At 37.3% G+C, this 17,308-nt stretch overlaps 1 protein-coding gene across 1 annotated transcript in view; it reads left to right on the forward strand.

Annotated features, from left to right (window-relative positions):
• The first annotated feature begins 253 nt into the window (after positions 1-253).
• Positions 254-17,308, forward strand: part of LOC124361915 (LIM domain only protein 3-like) — a 108,131-nt gene continuing 91,076 nt past the window's right edge. The window contains exons 1-2 of the mRNA XM_046815978.1: positions 254-397; positions 15,543-15,609. Of these exons, the coding sequence (XP_046671934.1) occupies positions 15,561-15,609 (49 nt within the window). The 5' untranslated portion in view covers positions 254-397; positions 15,543-15,560. The remainder of the gene's footprint in view (positions 398-15,542; positions 15,610-17,308) is intronic.

Consider the following 17,308-nt stretch of genomic DNA (forward strand, 5'->3'; position numbering starts at 1 on the left):
TTCGGGATAAATTAAAACGTCAGAAGAGAGAACCAAACCAGCTGATAAAGCATTGAAGGTTATTCATTAATTAATTGAATATCGTTGATTAAAATCAATCCGAGTAAGGGTCATACTTCAATCTAGTTAGGCCTAATTCAAAACGCCGCTTGGCTGTCGGGGGGAGGTAATCGAATTATAGCACCCCCGTGTAGTTCGTACGTCGGCCGCTGCAGCGCTAGTGAGCCAGTTCCCGCCAAGGCACGCCGCCACTGCCACCGGCCGCTCTCTTCGCCAGTTCAGTTGCCAGTCTCCCAACGCGCGCTCTGTGTCGTCGACGTGTAGGTGGCAGTGTTCATTGTTTACAACTTGCGTACTCCGGTGTAGTTCATCTTCTGATTGGATCTACTACATTTAGGTAATATCTTTTTCACAATTTTCTTTCTACACGTCTTAAAAGCATTCCAAATTTAATACCCACAATTCCTAAACAAGAGTATTTAAATTAAATCCTTTCACACGAGAAAACAATTCAATAAAGGCAGCGTAATATTATTTATAGTACTCCTAACGCTATCGCACCAACAAGATAACTTCACATAAATCACGAAAACTCATTAACTCTAGCTAACGAAATTACTTGCCCGGTTTAATCAAGACGCGGGATTCTAGCTCGAGTTTATTTCTGGGTATTATGATTGCTCGGAGATTAAAAAGTTTATTAACAGTGAGTTAAGTAAAGTTGCGTCAGCAGTAAATTAATTAGTGTTAATTAGCTGTTATCTTAGTGCAAAATGTTGTGGCAGCGACCTAATTGTGCGCTGCCGCACGTCATTTTCTCGATGATTAGAGTACAAATTACGACAGCCAGCCTTGTTACTTGCCGGTAACTTAATTTAGAGTTGATTTTCCTCAACTTTGTTGCTTTGTAGTGCTCAAGTTACAGCTGTTGCGATACTTGAAGATAATAATTCAATATTGGAAATTGTTATGGCTTATTATAGTGATAATTTATCCGTGTCGATACTGATGTGATTATAACTGATGTGAATTTGCTTAGGAACATTTTTATTGCAGTGATTATGATGCATCTGTGTCCGTATCATCTGGAAGACCCTGTACATTCTTGTTGTCTTTAAAAAAAAAATTTTCCAGGCAATCCAAAAATGACATATTTGAAGATCAAGTCTCTGAAATATCATACAGTCTATAGTTTTAGTGAAGCGTAAAGAATCTAATATCTTCATTTATTTATTTATTTAACTAAAGTATTTTATATTAAAAATAATGGGGAAAATTGCATAAAACACTTTATCCTAGATTGAAATTATTGATGCAAACCATTTATACTACTGAACCAACTGTAGATACTACAACATTACCCTTCGTTTAAGGCAAGTTGGTAAGTTTACTTTTATTATTACGAGGTGGGTTACATGCTTACTCATCAGGCGTTCCTATCTTTCTTTGCTAATAGGTGCCACGAATTAAATTGTATGTTAAATTGCGGTAGTTTAAGTAAATACACGGTTCGTTATCTCCATTTTTCTTGACATAGTAAAGCATTTATTGTATGCAATTTAGATATATCACGTTTGTCAGCTCGAGTTGCTTGAACATGAGCGTTCTGTCTAGATAAAGTGGATTACATTTTGATGAATAAGCAATGTAGGCTAGTTAACTCCGTGGGTTTTTACCTCTGGCGAAATTTTATTTTTCATTTTTTTGCCTCACTGATAAAGCTACCACAGTGTAAGGTTAAACTTAAATTATTTTTGTTTCAAAGGTATGATTATTCTGTAGTTCCAACCATTTTGAAATGAAAAATTTGGAGAAGTTACATTTGAAGGTCGCTCAAATTTTGATTGGATATCGGGTAAACCTTTGATTTCCTCTCCCCCGACTTTTCAATTACCGCTACCTAAAAGTTAATTTTACGAAAAATGGCCATACTCCCCCCCCCCCACTACCACCCTCTATAACCAGGAGACCTTAGGGTTGTCCCCTCATTCCTTTCCGGCTTTGAGCCCTCATGACTATCGGTGTTCCTACATATATTTAAATCATCATATAATATTATATTATAGGTTATATTGTTGTCGTAACTTCACCTTGCAATGCCAAAAGTGTAGGATGCTGTGGACGCGTTACGAAGATTTAGAAGAATCTAATATTTTAATAGAAATGACGTAAGAGACCGAACTATGAAAACTTGTAATAGAAACAAGTACAACTAAAAGTTTGTGCAATAGCTTACTTACTTGCATTATTGCAATATTTAGGCTGATGTACGGGAAACCACTTAACCCCCAGCTGCTCAAAGGTTTGTAATTTGGACAATTGGAGTTGGTGTATTTTGACTGGTACGTTCTCCTTGATTCACAAGGTAGAATCCATCGTTAGGCACATTTTACTCAGAATTCTATTTTACAGATGGATATCAGTATTTACCTACCTCATCTCAAGGTTGAAGGACACACTAGTTAACGTTATTAACAATTGGAAGTACGAACCTACTCAGGAATGCAAACTAATATTTTTTCAATCCAGCTACACTACTTGATTTCGGACGGGGTCACCCCCCATATTATTTTCTGGGTACGGCCCTGGGATTGCGTGCATTCATCTTGACACTGTAAACGTACTCGCTACACAAAGTATTTAATGCATTGGTTGACCTCATTCAGAACATAATTGCTATTATTAATACGACCATGCCAGTACCTAAGGTGTTCGGAGTCCACATTAAATTGTGACCAGTGAATGTTAATTGTGCTTTCGGATGTAGGACACTACAATCAGGGGGGTCCACATTCATTCTTACATAATTTACACATATTCGGCCGTGTCTCGGTACGGTATTTTATTGGCTGAGCCTTAGCGAAGTTTATCAATCGAGAGGCTGTAAAATTCCTGTATATCTGTCTGCGCGATTTATCGAAAACGGAATGATGTATAGAATTGAAATTTTTCATGAAGCGTCTTTTGAAATGAGGAACACTGAGTTCGATGATGGCGCTTGTAACCCCATTGGGCTTTGGTTGAGCGTTATCATTGGTCTTACGGATAACTATGGTGGTAACGAGAAAATATCACATAAATAAATTTGTAATCAACCTGAGTAGTATATGTGATTTGAACATGTGACATGTTTATTCATAGTTTATTCACACAATATTTGACTTCAGCGCACTCTTGTGTTGTAGTAGGCCTACCATCCCTAGCTCACCGGAACTTTCATTATTTTATACAGTATACTGTAATGAATCTATCTTAATGAACAAAAAATGTGAATGTGTGTGTGTCATATAGCCAGGTATCCCGAGAAAGATTTCATCCTTAGACTTTAAATTTGGCATGAAATTTCGTTTCTACATTGGCAAGAATGTGTTCTATCAATATCCACTTTTGAAGGATTACACCTAAAATTATTTATACCAAGACTGCCCTTGTGACCAAGGACGTAGCCAGGGAGGGGTCCAAGGGGTTCTGACCTCCCCCTCAAATTATTGAATTTTTTCAATTACTTTTTTTGTAAACGATTATTATTTAAATAATTCAGTATTACTGATATGTGCTGCTGAAAGAACGTTCTCAACATAGAAACGGATCAAGAACTTTTTAAGGAACAGAACGGGGTCTTACTACGGGAAAATATCACTTGTTGTCTTAACCCCCCCCCCCAAAAAAAAAGAATCCTCGCTACGTTCTTGTTCGTGACCTTTCATTGTATGACAGCGCACAACTGTATTTTACATTTTAGTCAAGCTGATCTTACTCCGATTCGAATTGTGAAAAGTAATCCGCGCACAAAACAATATTCAATTACTAGAGTGGTGCCGGTGAACAAGTTATCGCATCGTAATTAGCTCTGGAGCGCTGTGTATTAACAGAAACAAACCATTTAAAGCGCGCCTTTATCGCAATAAATCATTGTAAATGTAACTAAAACTTTTCCAATTTAAACTCGAGTCCGGTAAATCCGAGGGTTCATTCGGACGCCCATTCAGCGAGCCCTGCCGTGGGCCACACCACTGCCGTATCGTGCCGGCGACGGTGAGGGGTTCGGTAGCACCCTCCCGGCACGCACGTGACACTGCTCGCCGCGGGGAGGGGGGTGAAGAGGGTGGTGACCGAATGGATTTAATACCGTCCCATTGTCAGATTCCCAATGGGTATCGCGGTGTCCCAGTTTAGTGGTTCGTCCGCAGTGCTGGGAAAGTGTTTCACAGGGGTTAATGAAAACAAATTAATATCGGTTTTATCCCTTGCTGTCAAATTGAACTCGGCATCGCCACCACTTGTGTGGCTTCTAAACCTTCGCCGCTCGCACAAATTAAGCCGTCTAACTGTGTTTGTCTGTGTTGTCAGTGTCGTGTGTTCAACACTGAGCAGTAACGTTATTAGAGTTCTATTTGGTGGTAAAACCGCAGTAAAACACGACTGTATTATGTCTGTATTATGACTGTATGTGACTAATTACACTGTAAGTTATAGCAAGACTAAGTCGGTTTGTTAAAAATGTAAACGTTACACTCCAGTTGCGGCATTGTTGTGCCGTACGAATTACAGAACTGAAACATATATATTCACAGTCTTTGGTTGTTAAAAAGTTTTTTTAACAGATTACAAATTAAAGTACCTAGCTGTGATTCTCTGGTTGTGTGTTCAATGTTGAATAGTAAGCCAAGTTCTATGTTATGGACAAACCGTAGTAAAACACTCAATTCTATTGAGTAATCACATACATAAATTATAGCAAGACAAAACATCTATACATTACTCGAGCTAAGTCGGCATGTTACAGAACTTAATACTTACTTTTTATAGTTATACCGTAAGAATTACAAAACTTAAACAGACATCACATTCTTTGGTTGGATTTTAAAATATAGACAGATTATACATAACCATAATACATATTGGCAATTATGAAAGTGTTTTAAAGAGAAGGTAAATTACTTTACGTATTTTACCACAGAACATTACGTAGTCTGAAATTTGATCGCCTCCTCAGATGAGTTATATGTGGTTTTTACACACCACTGGTGTTTTGTAACTTATGATTTGACCTTGTATTATTGCATTTGGTATTATTTGTATATTTTACTTGCATCGTCCGAACATCAGTTTTTATAAACATTGTTTCTGTGTGGTTTGGAGTTTTAACCCGGAAAAGATAACACGTTACTTCGAAGGATGGATCATGCTCGAAACTGAATTCGAACCCGGGCCTCTAGAGTGATGAGTTCAGCTTAGGGGAAAGAAAGACTTGACCACCGACTGTCTTAACGATGGTAAATTTCCGAAACGATATTGTATCCTTACCGTACTCGTAGTATCCTTACAAATCCTCAATTACAAAAAACAATGTTTAAACTATGCACAATTCATTTGATCACTAACATTTTATAGATTAACGTAATGCTAAATATGAGCTAAAAGAAAAGATAAGCTTCTTAATAAGTAATAATTACACTATTATGACCATTTTGCGTTATTAAATTTTATATTCTTATCAGATTACGATGATTTGCGACAGAAGTGTACCATAAAAGTATACATTATCAGTGCCAAGGCAAAGGGTACAATTAGTTTGATTTACTATTCATTTTTAATGAATCGATAAATTTAACGAATTCTGTTAAAATAATGATTGTGTTCTTGCATAAACACAAAAAATATCCAGTCATGGTAAATGAAATATACACGTCCGTATGAACAATTAAAATGTAAGGCATCTAAAAATTTCTAACAACTACTAGTTAGTTAGTACTGGAGAATTGTTGACATTTGTAAAGTTAAAATTCCAAAAAGTCCATAGTCTTTGTGTAAGTCTGAGTAAATCTGGTTGCAACTTCACAACATGGATTATCTGGCGCTTTCTACAAATTATCTGGAGCTGCCTGCAAACACTATGACATTAACGTTATCATATTACCCCAAATTATTTTGATTTCCTTGAGATTATCTCCAAAAAAGTGTCACGTCCATAACTACGTACCGTACAACGAAACACATGTACGTTTTCATTATGACTACTTATCCGTATTATTTGTAGTTCCATGGGGGATTTCTAATCTTCTATGTACTTCATCACCGTCCACAAAGAGGAAATACAAAGTTTAATCGATCAGTGAATTGTTGGCTGAATACCCAGTCTTTGGCTAAAAGAGAATAGAACTTGTATCCATTTCAGGACTGTTGGGCTAATTTTTGTGCGTTAAAGCTAGTTCCGTGCGGTAATTTTTACTTAGGGCTACCAGCCTATGCTAAACCTTTTGCTTAGAGTTATAATCCCTTCAAACCTATTTGTAATGTCCTTTTGTAAACATTGGCGCTTTTCCATTGTAGAGTTTATTCAATATAAAAGGTCTAACAATTGTCAGTAGAGGAAACATGATTTTTTTTCTTGCATTGGTATGATTTGTTTGTTTTTGCTTAGATTAAATCATGTGTGTTAGCTATTCACCTGAGGAAGGGATCAGATTGCAGATCTCGAAACGTAGTGTAACTGTTTTTCTTTCTGAACGATGCCAAATGTCCGGAAAAGTCCTATTTCCTTCACAACTCTTCCATTGTCAAAAACAAACTTCAAAGGACTTGTCAGTAATCACAGTTTCTCGCTAGATCCCACCATTTCAAGAACCACAAATTTTTCAAATTCAACGTTCTCATAGTCTGTTACATTATAATGAAGGCTGTCCCTGATATCGGTAACAGCTCAAGCAAGGCCTTGCCGCTAATTTTATTGTAGGAAAAGTGCACCATACGGAAGATGTTGGAGGGCTCATCGAAAAAGGTTTGAACATATCTTAAAGTATCGCAGCCCAGTTACGGTTAGGTATACAATTTGTGTTTTGTAATTACTAAACCCATTTCATAACATGTAAGTTTTCCTAAGAACAGCGACGACTGTTCTTCACAAGTGAAGACGGTAATCAAATTCAACTTAATTCTGCTTGTTCACTGTGGGCGTGACTGTAGAAACAACAGCAGATTATGATATTGTCAGTGATATAGGATCAGAATTTCCTCAAGGTGAGCAATGTTTTTAAGATACCTTTCTTATAAAAATGAAATGAGGTTTGTTGGTCTCACTAAAACTCGAAAACGGCTGGATCAATTTGGCTAATTTAGTTTTAAAAATATTGGTGGTGAAATATTTTCAGAAGTCCAAGGAAAAATTGAAAGGTGAGAAATATTAGGAAGGTTTCTCAGTATATTTAATAATTCTGAAAAACAATTATAATATTTACGAAAACGTAATCCGAAGTAAGCTGACCCTAAATTCAACAAAGTGTTTAAATTTAAATTTTAGAAAATATTTAATAGCTACACAGCGCCTGATCAGTAGTGTTATACAGATTGCAAAGACAAAGTTACTATCTAAATTTTATTTTAGATAGGACCAGTGACGAGTAAACCATTTAATCCATTGAAAATAATATTTAAACTATGTTCTAAAACAACGCTGTGAATGTTTTGCACATAAGGTCACCAAAACCGATTGTCTTCCATGTTAATTCTTATTGTAGTTAAAGGGAAAGCAAAGGGATGGCACGCCCTTTCCATTATGTCAGAAGCAGAATAGAAGCGACGGAAGTAGATGCATTTTGACTAAAGCAACCCTTTTAAGTTTACGGATGCACATATTTTCTTGATCGGGATGAACATCAACATTACTCATTGCACCAGAAACGTCACAGACCGCAAATAAACGGTTCTAAATCGAAGCCGGATTCCGAAACCCACATGTGTGTTTGTTTTCTTGGTCAGTGCAACAACATAAACTCAACTGTGGAACGGTAAATAAATTAGAACTTAAGTGAATTTAATCGGCCGTACCTGAATATTTCGGACCTTAGTATCTTTTCAGTCATACGTATGTGTTCTTTATCGGGACAAAAGATTAAACTATCACTATGGCACTTGACAAATCTTAGACAGAAAGTACATTAAAAGAGCCGAATGCTTTTTAATCGAAGTTTGTTTTTGTATGGATATTCTTTTTGGATCGGGGTTCAAGTCAAACTCAAAAACGGCGCTTGAAACACATTGGATAAAAAGTTAAATCTAAACAGAGAAGTTAACATTTTTGACCAAATTATGTTTTTTGTGATTTATATGTATATATTTACTCATAAAACAAAACCTAAAATAGAACCATCCAAAATTGTATTTACGTTTTGCATCTCTCAACCCTGGAGGCTGAAATAATATGTACATAATGTCTCCATCATATGACATCATAAATGGTTTCACTAAGAAAGCTAAGGCCTTTGATTTTAAAAATTGTGTGTAGCCGCGGGTAACTGCTAGTCTCCAGATAAAAATGCAGTACGGTTATAATCTCTGGGTGGGCGGCCTAAACGCAGGATCTGTATTATTGAGGATTTCAACTGCAACATTATAGAAATATGTGACGGCCATTAGGATTCCTATCTGAAGTTGTTTCACAACGAACACATACGTTTGTGTACATTGTTTTAAAGTGTAGTTTTAATTTTGACTATTCCCATGCCATTTGCTTACATATTAACCTTTTTGAACTACATGAACAACTCAAGCTGATAATTTCATCTCTTGCTTTCCCAGTAGCCAATTTTTCTGACCGGTGACTTTTTCTCACTCAGTTTACCAATTTTTAATTAATGGGATAGCCATCTTACGTTGTACTTAGAAGGAGAGGAGATCTTATGATAAACACGCTATAAGGTGCAGCATTATCAATAATTCGGAAATAGCGTTATTTCACAATGATTCATGTCATTTTACAATGATCTCATATATTTCACAATGATGCATTATGTGTGATTTAGCACGATTATTCGTTCGTATGGACATCTGTTTGTCTTCAACGTTCAAGCCAAACAACAAGAACGATTTTATTAGTTTCCGTTGGTAAGTTCATTTCTACTTCATGGCGCAGTGCGATTTATCAAAACTCAATAGCGTACTCGCAAAGGAGTAGCGATCACGGCAACTTCCATCCGATACCGAAATCAACAGAAAAAAGCCGTTCATCACCACCGGCAAACAATAGATGTCAACTAGGCTTAAATCCGAAAACCGATAAATGAGCAAATGAAACTGTCATGATTCGGTTGCCCCCCCTCCCCCTCACCTCACCTCACGTGCACGCTCTCAAAGTTTATTAAACAGGCTCGTCTGGAGAGACTCTCGACAGTTATAAACAAATCGCAGATAGGCTGACAATAGAATCAATATCGAGAGAGTGAGTGTTGTAAACATAGATTTAATTAAAGCCGACATGTCATAAGTTGGAGTGGGAGCTTGAAATGGAACAACTTATCGGCCATATTGCCGCTCACAAGGCTGACACTTGTTTTAATTTGCAACAATATTGATTGATCGGGCTACTGCCACCTCATTCATCACACACAAATTACATCATACTCAAGGCTGCGCTGGCTAATAACCTTCTGTGTGCTCGATTGATCGTTTTAGTCCTCCAACAACGACACGATCATGATACCAGTGTAAGTCCTGTCGACCAATAACAATTTTGCCACTTCAGTAAAGCGGCCTTTTTATTTTTTTATTTATTTTTTTTTCGGAAACCGACTTCTGTCAACCGACAAAGTTGAGCCGACTATCTGTCGTAGCCTTTTATGATTATTATAAGAGGTATTATGATGAGCATAACAAGATCACTATAATTATTTAAAATATTGTTATTCCAAAACATCCTTCTCTGAATAATTCAGATGTGCTTTTGGTAAGAGTGTTCTTACAAGGGCAATTCCGTTCTCTCTCTCTCTCTCTCTCTCTCTCTCTCTCTTCTCTCTCTCTCTCTCTCTCTCTCTCTCTCTCTCTCCTCTCTCTCTCCCCTCCTCTCTCCCCTCTCTCTCTCTTCCCTCTCACTCCCACCATACTCTTCCACATACTAATGGAAAATTCTTTCACGTGGTACATTAAATATTTTTCCAAATACGTTAACCATTTTGATAAATGGGGAAATTTCACATGGCGTAACTGACGCTTACTGGCTAAGGTGATCTGTTCCTAAATCAATGTAGTTCTTGGATAATTTTTGTTTGCTTTTCAGTACCAGACGGCGGAAAAGGATAAAAATTTAAGAACAAAGAATAACTTTTTACCTTCACGGTACCATAGGCATAAGGCTGTGTCTCTCTGTGACCGAGAAATCACAAGTTTAGTTACCGGGGGGAGGTTTTTAAAAATTTTCAAATGAGGCCGGACAAGTTTTCCTTTAACAATTTTAGTGTAATCAATCGAAATGCTATTGGCGTAGTGAGAACCCTCCAATAAACAAAAATGTAATTATATGACAGTCATGGTACCAAAATATTGACTTTTTCAACAACATATACATAGCTAGACTGTCCCTGCTGCCCCCAACTTAGCACATGTCACACTCCACAGTGAAGTTGTTTATTCATCTTTCTGATTCTCACACTTGGAATGATGAGTAGACCGAGGCTCTACTAGCCATCTACAAAACATTGACCTCATCTACGCGCTGTCATTTTGTGATTGATTTACAAGAACTGAACAATCGGAACACCATTTATTTGAAAATAACCACGAATCAACTGAATAAATCAGTAATTTTTCAGTTCTTGCCTCTTGGGTCACGAGCATACCAAAGGATGGGCTCTAAGAAAAAGCCCAATGTTTTTGGAAAAGACATCTCCTTCCCACGGCCGCCGTCCCTTAGTCATCTGTACTCCAAGCAGCCCCAGTAGCTCTGGCATATCTCGTTTCAACCACTGAAAATAATTTGTTACATAAAGAACTCCACTCTTAACTTTCCTAAGAAGGTGAGTTGGAACCCAAACCTGTGACTGGAGCATTTTATCATACCAAAATCACATGACAAGTATGCAATACACACATTTTTAACGGCCATTGCTTGCCGAGTTCTCGACCCATTGGTGCGCAGCCTCAGTAGCTCTGGCATATCTCGTCCCTACTACTGAAAATAATTTTTTTACATAAAGAACTCTTAATTTTCCTGAAGAAGGTGAGTTGGAACCCAAACCTGTAACTGGAGTATTTGTTCATATTAAAATCACATGAAAAGTATGCAATACACACATTTTTAACGGCCATTGCTTGCCGAGTTCTCGACCCATTGCTTGCGCAGCCCCAGTAGCTCTGGCATATCTCGTTTCAACCACTGAAAATATTTTGTTACTTAAAGAACTCCACTTTTAACTTTCCTAAGAAGGTGAGTTGGAACCCAAACCAGTAACTGGAGCATTTTTTCATACCAAAATCACATGACAAGTATGCAATACACACATTTTTAACGGCTATTGCTTACCGAGTTCTCGACCCATTGGTGTGCAGCCCTCAGTAGCTCTGGCATATCTCGTCAACCTACTACTGAAAATATTTTGTTACATAAAGAACTCTTAACTTTCCTGAAGAAGGTGAGTTGGAACCCAAACCTGTAACTGGAGCATTTTTTCATACTAAAATCACATGACAAGTATGCAATACACACATTTTTAACGGCTATTGCTTACCGAGTTCTCGACCCATTGGTGTGCAGCCCCAGTAGCTCTGGCATATCTCGTCCCTACTACTGAAAATATTTTGTTACATAAAGAACTCTTAACTTTCCTAAGAAGGTGAGTTGGAACCCAAACCTGTAACTGGAGCATTTTTTCATACCAAAATCACATGACAAGTATGCAATACACACATTTTTAACGGCTATTGCTTGCCGAGTTCTCGACCCATTGGTGCGCAGCCTCAGTAGCTCTGGCATATCTCGTCCCTACTACTGAAAATATTTTTTTACATAAAGAACTCTTAATTTTCCTAAGAAGGTGAGTTGGAACCCAAACCTGTAACTGGAGCATTTTTTCATACCAAAATCGTATGACAAATATGCAATACACAAATTTGTAACGGTCGTTGCTTGCCGAGTTCTCGACCCATTGCTTGCGCAGCCCCAGTAGCTCTGGCATATCTCGTTTCAACCACTGAAATAATTTTGATTACTTAAAGAACTCCACTCTTAATTTTCCTGAAAAGGTGAGTTGGAACCCAAACCTGTAACTGGAGCATTTGTTCATACCAAAATCACATGACAAGTATGCAATACACACATTTTTTAACGGCTATTGCTTGCCGAGTTCTCGACCCATTGGTGCGCAGCCCCAGTAGCTCTGGCATATCTCGTCCCTACTACTGAAAATATTTTTTTTACATAAAGAACTCTTAATTTTCCTAAGAAGGTGAGTTGGAACCCAAACCTGTAACTGGAAGCATTTGTTCATACCAAAATCACATTGACATGACAAGTATGCAATACACACATTTTTAACGGCCTATTGCTTGCCGAGTTCTCGACCCATTGGTGCGCAGCTCCAGTAGCTCTGGCATATCTCGTCCCTACTACTGGAAATATTTTTTTTTACATAAAGAACTCTTAATTTTCCTAAGAAGGTGAGTTGGAACCCAAACCTGTAACTGGAGCATTTGTTCATACCTAAAATCATATGACAAGTATGCAATACACACATTTTTAACGGCCATTGCTTGCCGAGTTCTCGACCCATTGGTGCGCAGCTCCAGTAGCTCTGGCATATCTCGTTTCCCTACTACTGAAATATTTTTTTTACATAAAGAACTCTTAATTTTCCTAAGAAGGTGAGTTGGAACCCAAACCTGTAACTGGAGCATTTGTTCATACTAAAATCATATGACAAGTATGCAATACACACATTTTTAACGGCCATTGCTTGCCGAGTTCTCGACCCATTGGTGCGCAGCCTCAGTAGCTCTGGCATATTTTCTGAAATAAACTCACTAAGAAGGTGAACTGTAACTGGAGCATTTTAGTATGCAATACACACATTTTTAACGGCTATTGCTTATCGACCAAGGTGAGATCTGGAAACAAACCTGTAACTAGCATTTGTTCACTAAAATCATATCTGACTGAAAAAGTATGCAATACAGCAATACACACATTTTTAACGGCCATTGCTTGCCGAGTTCTCGACCCATTGGTGCGCAGCCTCAGTAGCTCTGGCATATCTCGTTTCAACCACTGAAAATAATTTTGTTACATAAAGAACTTCACTCTTAACTTTCCTAAGAAGGTGAGTTGGAACCCAAACCTGTAACTGGAGCATTTTTTCATACCAAAATCACATGACAAGTATGCAATACACACATTTTTAACGGCCATTGCTTGCCGAGTTCTCGACCCATTGGTGCGCAGCCTCAGTAGCTCTGGCATATCTCGTCCCTACTACTGAAAATATTTTTTTACATAAAGAACTCTTAATTTTCCTAAGAAGGTGAGTTGGAACCCAAACCTGTAACTGGAGCATTTTTTTCATACCAAAATCACATGACAAGTATGCAATACACACATTTTTAACGGCTATTGCTTGCCGAGTTCTCGACCCATTGGTGCGCAGCCTCAGTAGCTCTGGCATATCTCGTTTCAACCACAGAAATTATTTTGTTACATAAAGAATTTTCCTAAGAAGGTGAGTTGGAACCCAAACCTGTAACTGGAGCATTTGTTCATACTAAAATCACATTGCACATCACAAGTATGCAATACACAAATTTGTAACGACCATTGCTTGCAACGAGTGCTCGTTTTGTCACAGGTTCGCGCCATGCCGCCTCCACGCAGCAACTACTGTTAAGTAGAAAGCGGCTCGTGTAAGCCGTAAATTGCCTCCCCACGAATTGTCATCACTGGCAATGACACGCCTCTGACAATCGTGACAATACAGTAATAACGACGCTTGCCTACGAAAATGTTAATCACATACCAGTTAAGATGTCTGCTTAAATTGCTCGACAACGCTGGTAAAATTGGTTTTGGTAATTAAGCTAACAAATTTGCCATCGTGTCATTTATACACTGTGCGTTAGTTGAGGAAAACACAGATCTACTGAATGTGGCAGCCAAAGTGTCACGCAATCTGCATGATTCTTTCGTCGGCCAGATATGCGCACTACATGATCCAATACAAGCTTAGCCTTAAATCATCCACAATTTCTGACCTCCAAGTATTTAGATTACACCAAATTAGAATATTTAAAAATACTTCCAACCTAATGTAATAAAATTTTAAATACTTAGTTCTCTCAAAATGACCCCAGGGATAAGACTACGAACATCTATATTCTTCCAAGGATTAAATATAAAATTTTATAAAAGTTGAGACAAAAACAGAGAATTTAAATTTTATCAACGAAATTAAATAATGTCCTAAACAGGTTTTACAGTGTGTGTTACAAAGGGCCTTTTCTTTGTGTCAAATATATTAGTTAAATATACAGGGTGCAACAAAACGGTTGCTGGCTATGCATTTTCAGATTTTATGTGTGATTATAAGCTAAAAATGAAGAATAACCTTTTCCAATTTCCACTTCGTTTAGCCACTAGTTGCGATTTTGTATATTTTACTAACAAATTATTATCTCTAAAACTAGTAAAGTTAAAGAAACCAAATTTGATACATGGGTTTGAATAGGTAAGAGGGAAACAAAAATAATTGTGTTATTTTTTTTAATATTAACAACATCGTCTGTAAGACATTTCTGAAGTCAAATAACAACAAATCCGGTATAGTTATAAAAAAGGTACTAGAAACCAACTATTTGGAGAATGTTATTGTAATAACGGTACTTGTTTCTTTGGAATCCGTCAAGGCATAAGCGTGCAAAACCACTTTAAAGGTACGCTTGCACAAGCATTTTTCTTCTGATAGGCATCAGCTGTATTACATCAGTTATACAAAATTTAAAAGGTACTACAATAATAAATCGATTCAACCGAGTATAGCCTAAGAGCCCCCGATAGAGGGTAAATAAAGTCTTTACGGAATCAACTGTAATTAATTTCGCTGCCCTTGACCTTTTGGGTGGTCAGCATCATTGGAGAGAGAGCTCTTCCTTAGATTAAGGGGAACCTAGGTGCCAAGTTTAAAATTTCTAGGACCCTTCTATGAAGAGTTATCGCACAGACGGGCGGACAGACAGACAGTAACGCAATTTTAAGAAGAACGGCCGATATAACAGAATGGACATGTACATTACAAAAAGTATGGTGTTGGTCAGAATCAATAAATCAATATTTTAATTCGTCATTGACGCGACCTGTCGTTCGTGTCAATTAGCAAATACTCGTGTAATCGATTGGCAAATACTCGTGTAATCGATTGGTAAATACTCGTGTAATCGATTGGCAAATACTCGTGTAATTGATTGTATTTTACAGTACAAGTACTTGCGTGAATCGTATGGTGTAAAACTACATTTATCACGAATTGGATTGATAATCCAAATTGTGTAAGTAAATCGCAGAATTTTAAACAGCCATTCAATTTGAGTGCCACAATGCATTTATAGTGAAATGAAGAAGGATTAGCCAAGTAAGAAATTTAACGTGGTCTTCAGGCCAGGACTCTGTAATTTGGCAAATTTCAAATTTCCACTGTGATAGGGAGTGTAGGGTGTGATGGTATGTAGTGAAACTTGTATCTATAGTAACTAACAAGTTATATATTAGCCTTAAATCCTGATGTTCACAGGTTCGGGGATGGTCTGAGATGATTACCGCTACAGAGTCTAGGCTGCAAGCCAATCCGCAACAGATTGGTAAGTTCGTGTGGAATATTACTTTCTTAATACACACAAAAACAAAGGATGTGCTAATATAAATATACACACACAAAAACAGGTGCACGCGCGCGCGCGTGTGTGTGTACAAATATATCAGAAGTGGAGGAACTGAATGAAAGATGATGCAAATGGAGTGTTAGTGTTGTCATTTCATCCTCATGCAATATTACATTATGATATGGACGCAACGCTCATTTCCGTGCAGCACCTGAAGCTCTGGTTTTCAGCCATCCTTCTTAATATATTCACTGATTCAAGTAAAGAGACATAAATTAAATTTTTGGCCGAAAATCTGCATTTAGCCACAAAACTCTGCCTCTACTATTTAGTTTGTATTAACCTTTACAGAGTGTGAACTAACCAACAGCCAAACAGAGGCGTTTCATTTACGACTTAAATGTTTCTAAATGCCGTACAGAAGATATTTGCTTATTTTATTTAGAATAGATTGAAACTTTTTATGAAAATGATGCAAATTTACATTTAAAATAGTACTGATGTCTTCCCCTATTTCGCTCATCTAAAATCATCTAATTACTTAAATCACTGTAATTATGGAGAGTAAATAAATAAATTTTATGTTCAAAATAGACCGGCACTGCTTTGTTTGACAGAAGTTTTCATATCAGGGTCTGATCTGGAAGTTATTGTAATACTTTTTGAGAACCGTCCTGTAGGATCCATTTCTCTAAAATCCAAAAAGGTACATAATAAGTTAGAAATAGATAGGCCTATGTTTAAAATACATTGCGAATAAAGGTTTATGAATAAAAAATTCTTAGTGAAAAAATATAATAACTGCATACAGTTGAATACGTAATTATTCGATTTGAATTTTTAAACAAGTAGACTAAGCTTGCTAGTTCTTCAAAATTAATAAGAACCTTTTATTCCTTATTTCATGGTATCCAAAATCTCAAGAAACCAATTAACAAGTAGGTAGTCTCTGAAAACACAATAAATAAACTATGAAGAAATTGCCGGATAATAAAATAGTAGTTTACGCAACTGTCATTTTTATGACAGTCATAAAACACGAGGTTGAAACGAGTTACGGCGAGTAGCGTAAACATTAACGAGGTGCTTTATATGGTATAGCGTAGATAGTTGCGTAATTACTTCATCTACGGCTGTAATATACAGGGTGTTCCGCAAACTAGCTGCATAAAACTAAATATTTGGCTATGGTGAGACCCTTGATTCAATTGAATTTTGAGTTTAGCTCCAGTTCCTTTATAGCAGCGCCTGGTATCTGACGCTGTCTCAGACTTGACTCCTGGAATCTGGAGTCATGTTCGTCTGAAGAGATCCATAGAAAGTCGACGACGAAAAGTTCAAAACGAAACATTTACATCGTTACATCAGAGAAACCTATATATATATATAGTTGAAGTGGTAGCCTCATTGTCACATCAGTTGCATACCGGATTGCACTGCGACGAGACCTGATCTCTAAGCACGTGGAGCAACCGGGTTTTCTACAACATAACGTAGCTATGTTAGGAAGGGTTGATTTAATCGAATTTTGAGTTTAACTCCAGGTCACCTTCCTTGTATGGTATCGTCCGGTATCTGTTACATAGGTGTCTCTATGTCGAAGCGATGTAAATTTTTCGTTTTGAGCTTTTTCGTCGTCGTCTTTCTTCGAATTTTTTGAAATTAGCATGACTTCAGA

The sequence above is a fragment of the Homalodisca vitripennis genome, chromosome 5 (assembly GCF_021130785.1).
Source record: "Homalodisca vitripennis isolate AUS2020 chromosome 5, UT_GWSS_2.1, whole genome shotgun sequence".
In the NCBI taxonomy this organism is placed as follows: Eukaryota; Metazoa; Arthropoda; class Insecta; order Hemiptera; family Cicadellidae; genus Homalodisca; species Homalodisca vitripennis.